This window comes from Sprattus sprattus (genome assembly GCF_963457725.1).
Source record: "Sprattus sprattus genome assembly, chromosome: 19".
In the NCBI taxonomy this organism is placed as follows: domain Eukaryota; kingdom Metazoa; phylum Chordata; class Actinopteri; order Clupeiformes; family Clupeidae; genus Sprattus; species Sprattus sprattus.
Genome location: NC_137917.1, coordinates 21,186,501 through 21,191,500, shown reverse-complemented (window position 1 = coordinate 21,191,500; position 5,000 = coordinate 21,186,501). Strand labels below are relative to the sequence as shown.

The window sequence follows — 5,000 nt, the reverse complement described above, 5'->3', positions numbered from 1 at the left end:
GAGAGATGCATTGGGTACCACGATGACGTTAAGGAAAGGAGGGAGGGAAAGAGAGGGAGGGAGGGAGGGAGGGAGGAGAAGAGTAATAATTCATTCAAATCTGTTTGGTACACTCGCTTCATCCCCGTCTCAATAAACAGACTTGCGCCATCTCAGGCGTGCTGTGCATTTCACAGCAAGGTTTTACAGCCAATTTCTGGGCTCCAATTCTCAACCAAAAAATCCCAATGAAATGGATTTATAGATGTGCTGAAACAATGCTTTACAAAGTAAGGCCTGAGTATTATGAAGCCATTTGGGAGAACAAATAGCACTGTTATTCCACTCACAGGCAGAGAGCTGCACAAGGCCCAACAGCCAAATCCTAATTCTGAAATAGAAAGAGGGAGAGCATTGGAGAGAGAAAGAAAGAATTTGAGTAGGAGAAAGAGAGAAAGAAAGAGATTGAGTAGGAGAAAGAGAGAGAGAGAGCGGGCAAGTGAGCGAAGGGGATTGATTGGCCTTTACCTTGCACAATCTCAGTGTTCTGAGCCGCTGTCGGATCAATACTTCTGAGTGTCAAATGGCTTCTTTCCAGTTCATATGAATGAATAAATAAATTATACGCAGGTCACGGGGAATCAATACGACCAGCTGCCTCTGTAAACACACCAGACTGAGGTCCCCGGCTTTAATTTCCATGCGATTGCACACGTGATGAATGTTTGCCACTCATGAGCAAACAAGATGGACGGCCAGGATTGATGGCCATAATTCCTCTGCAGATATAGAGCTGCAGAGCCACAGATCTTCTCGACAGCGCACACCAATCAATATATATATATATAGCGCCTATTTAAACTCGTATGCTCCTAGCTGGCCAGCCCAACCTTTTCCATGTTAACTTTGAATCAATTTGTCAATTAATCGACCAAACTAATTGTATGTACTACATCAAAAGATAAGTGCTGCAAAGCCACAATTGTGCAGTATTGTACAGATGGAAGATAGTTTTTCTTCTCATATAATAGCTGAGATCATTGGACAAGATTTACACCACAGTGTGGTGTCTTTCCTCATGCATGTAATTTTGAGTGTGTTTATGAAAATGTGTGACAGGCTGTGTGCGTGTCTGAGAGAGCGCTTGAGTATGTGTATGTCTGTAGAGTGAACGACAGAGCATGTGTGCATATGTGTCAGTGTGTGTGTGTGTGTGTGTGTGTGTGTCTGTCTGTAGAGAGAATCACGGAGCTTGTGTGCATATGCATCTGTCCGTGTGTGTGTGTGTGTGTGTGTGTGTGTGTGTGTGTGTGTGTGTGTGCGCACAACTCACTTGTTTCCAGGCGCCACGGTGGCGCACATCCCCATCTTCAGCCAGATGCAGTAGGGGTCTCGTGAGGACAGGCAGCTCCTGAAAGACAGAGCAGAGTAGAGAGAGTGAGAGAGAGAGAGAGAGAGAGAGAAAAAGGGAGAGAGAAAGGGAGAGAGGGAGAGGGAGGGAGGAAGAGAGAAAGGGAGAGAGAGGGAAAGAGAAAGAGGGCGAGAGAGAGAAGGAGAGTGAGAGACAGACTTGTAAACTTCCACCAGATGTGGCGGGGAGCTTGGCTCCCTCCTCCTCCACTGACCCATTAACAGCATTTCACTACAGATGCTCTCGCCACTGCCAAGAAACAACACACAGGCACAGCCAGTCGCAGTGTTTGGAGAGAGCACACACAACGCCACGAGTCGGGTTTTCCTAACGGGAGGGGGGATTCGAAGACAGCGTTCGACCTGGAGATTGCCAAGAAAACGAGGAAATTAATTTGGGGGAAGGAAAGGCGCTGGGGTTGGGAGGAAGGGAGATGGCTGTAAGCTTGCCTCCACCACGCTTCTGTACTTGGTGGTTGCTGACAAAGTTCGGGGAGGGTGTTCCAGAAAATGTACGTCAAATACAAGAACTTTGCACTATTCCATTTTGTGTACTTCATGAGATATCCTTTTTTGGGGAGGGGGCAGAAAATAATCTCTGTGCCTTAACAAAGTGCTGACCGAGCGAGCACTGTTAGCATTTAAACACAAATTATAGAGCTTCTTTAGTGTGCATCTTTTATAGTCCGAGGTTATGTTTTTCATCTTGGGGCCATGATGGAGAGGTCTGGAACCGGCTGCTCCATCCAATTTGACAGAGGGGCAAAGCCAACAGTAATTCCAGTAGACGATGATGATGATGATGATAATGATGATGATGATGATGAAGTTTCAAGCCTCAAATGGTTGGGAATAATCAGAAGCGCAATAATATGTATATATATTATTGAAACCAGTTCTGTCTTCTTTGACATTGTCAGAGTTCCTATTGAATATAACTGTACCTGTGTGACTCCATGATGTAACACACGTGCTTGTTTGTCCATCTTATCAGAAATGTGTCAGTTCTGAAATGTTCTTTAATCCTTGTTTTAATGAAAAAACAAGACTGATTTTTTTTAAATTAAAATTAATCAATACCAAATGATCTCGTTGTAAAGATTTATTTGCTGCCATTTAAATTTTTCCCTGTTCTGTCAATGGGATTAATTCATGGGCGGGCAACTGAGAAGACTACGTCCACTAATTTCTCCAGTTGGGGGAAAAACACTGGTTTGGATCCTCTCCCTCTCACTTTCTCTCAGTAAATCTGGTGGTTTTTAATGACAGAGCCCAGTTAAGTGCCATGTTCCAGCCCTGTGAACCGGATAGAGCGTTTCCTCTTTAAACCCCAATGCCGTTTGAGTCAATGTGGTGATCTGAATTTGGTTCGACTCCTACAGGCGATGGGTGACTGAGTGACTGAATGAGTTATTAGTCTGATAGACGGACAAACATGAGTGGCTGAATGCCAGAGGCGGTCAGAGACACAATGACTTGGCAAAAAGCAACCTAGACCAGACGTATTAAGCAAGGTCACTAGACAGAACAATGCCATGGCGGCTCTGGCCTCAAGGCAAAGCTGGAGAAGTGAGTGGGAGTGGTAAACTGGCTAAAAGTCAACTGCTCGATAATCTAGATCTGCATTGTGAAGCAAGAGGCCACGCTAAGCACTTTACCTACAACTGGGCTGTCACGTTGAAATTGATTAACCAACTTAATAATTTTCCACAATCAGTTATGGATTATCAATAATCAATGAAAAGTATTGTAGAAAATGGTAAATAAGGACTGAAAACTAGGCAGGGAAGGAGAGAGTGGAAGGGAAAGAAGAGTTGCGTGGAGCGTGATTTGGTTGATGTCAGGCAAACTGTGAAGCTGGATGAAAGCTCCGAGCAGATGAGACTGACATAAGTGTTAAGTGATTAGTGGCGCTGTAATCCGTTTCGGCACAGCGGCAGCGTGATTCCGCTGTCTTTAAACAACTCTGGGATGGGATTTTCATGGCTTGCATAAGTAGAAATGAGTCCTTTTCATTTCCCCCCAGTGAAAGAAGAGAAGAGAAGCACGGAAAGAAGTGAAGAGGGAAGAGAAAAAAAACTCAAGGAAGAAAAAAAAAGAAAAGAAAAAGAAATCTGGTCACTGTTGGCCTCTGTCCAATCAGATGGTTCCACTTTGTGTAAACGCCGCTGGGGCTCCTCCAAGCCCTTGCAGTGAGAGGCTGTCATGCTATGGGAGATATATGTCCCCAGTCGGATGAACTAATCACTGCGGGTAGGGGTTAGGAACTCGGGGCAAATGACTATAAATATACCCCTCCATTCAGTACTGAACTGGATCGCAGCCTCTGAGGGCTATATTTTGAACTCTAATAACTGCTCCCCCACATCCCCCCCCCCCCCCACATGGGGAAAGATTGACCTTGATTAGTCAGACCTTCCAGAGTCAGATAACCATATTATGTGCATAGTGTTTGTTGACGGGTCACCTTTCAATAGGTTTGATGTGTGTACACTTTTGCCAGATACGTTGTGGTGCTCAAACCTGCACAAACTCTAGATTGTGGTCTTCGTTTAGTAGCAGTACTTGTGTTTTTCTGATTCTAGGCACAATGTTTTCAGCTGGCCTTCACTATATTAACACACGCTGAGATCTGCATTGGCTATCTGTATTCACTACGTGTATTTGTTTTGAGATCAACGTAGTCAGTAGCCGCGGCGTCTGTACTTACGTTTTGCAGGAGCCGTGGTCGGCGCAGCGGCTGAGGGGCACGCGGACCACGCAGCCGGAGAAGGCCACGAAGAGAGCGTGGTGATCCTTGTCCAGCTCCAGGCCCAGCACGCGCCGGTCCTCCCCTTGGACGTTACACCTTCACAGAGCAGCAGAGCAGACAGAGATACACGCGTCAGCCACGGAGCTCACTCAGCAGCAACCAGAGGGCCGAGCCCTTGGGTTTAGTACAGTCAAATTTAACATTTAATCTATAGCATGTTCATTAGTAGGACTGAAAGCAAAAACTAGACTCGTTTCATACCCTAGAGAGGTACTGCAGGCAGCGGCAATATTTTAGTTCTTGCGATGTGTTTCAATTTAGGGGCTTAATTTATGTCCCAGTTCGACTAAGAACAGTTTTTTCCCCCCACGCTACGGTCAATTTAAGCGATTAACTGTCTTACTCATTTACCTTAGAAAGAGGTTCAAAGTGACTCTGTCAGATACATTTTAAATGTTCTTTTCTTCTCAGCAGAGCCAAAAGAACCTAATCAAACATTCGTTAAGGGCAGCGTGACTGAGGTAAATTAGCGTTGCTTAGCAGCCTTCCACTTGTCTCGTTTGTTACCGACATGGCCTGCTAAGAGTTGAACATCACACAGGGGAGGTAATTCAGGGTCGGCTGGTACTCACTTAGCCGGGTTATAAACGTCGACGTCCTCCAGGAGCTGAGTGCCGAAGGTGGTGTTGGCGTGGGTGCTGGCCAGCACCTTCAGCACGTGCCCGTCCTCCGAGCCCAGGAACAGCACTGTGTGGTTCTTGTAGGGCCCGGCTGAGGTGTCCACGGCAAGCTGGGTCAGCTTGAACCTACATACGCACACGTATTGGGAGAGGAAGGTATGGTACGGTGAGTGAGATTT

At 45.9% G+C, this 5,000-nt stretch overlaps 1 protein-coding gene across 2 annotated transcripts in view; it reads right to left on the bottom strand.

Annotated features, from left to right (window-relative positions):
- Positions 1-5,000, bottom strand: part of sema6cb (semaphorin 6Cb) — a 35,381-nt gene that overhangs the window by 19,504 nt on the left and 10,877 nt on the right. For both annotated transcript variants that reach the window (XM_080857436.1, XM_080857437.1), the window contains exons 11-13: positions 4,774-4,947; positions 4,100-4,237; positions 1,313-1,390 (exon numbers count right to left, since the gene is read on the bottom strand). In XM_080857436.1, coding sequence (XP_080713562.1) covers positions 1,313-1,390; positions 4,100-4,237; positions 4,774-4,947 — 390 coding nt within the window. The remainder of the gene's footprint in view (positions 1-1,312; positions 1,391-4,099; positions 4,238-4,773; positions 4,948-5,000) is intronic.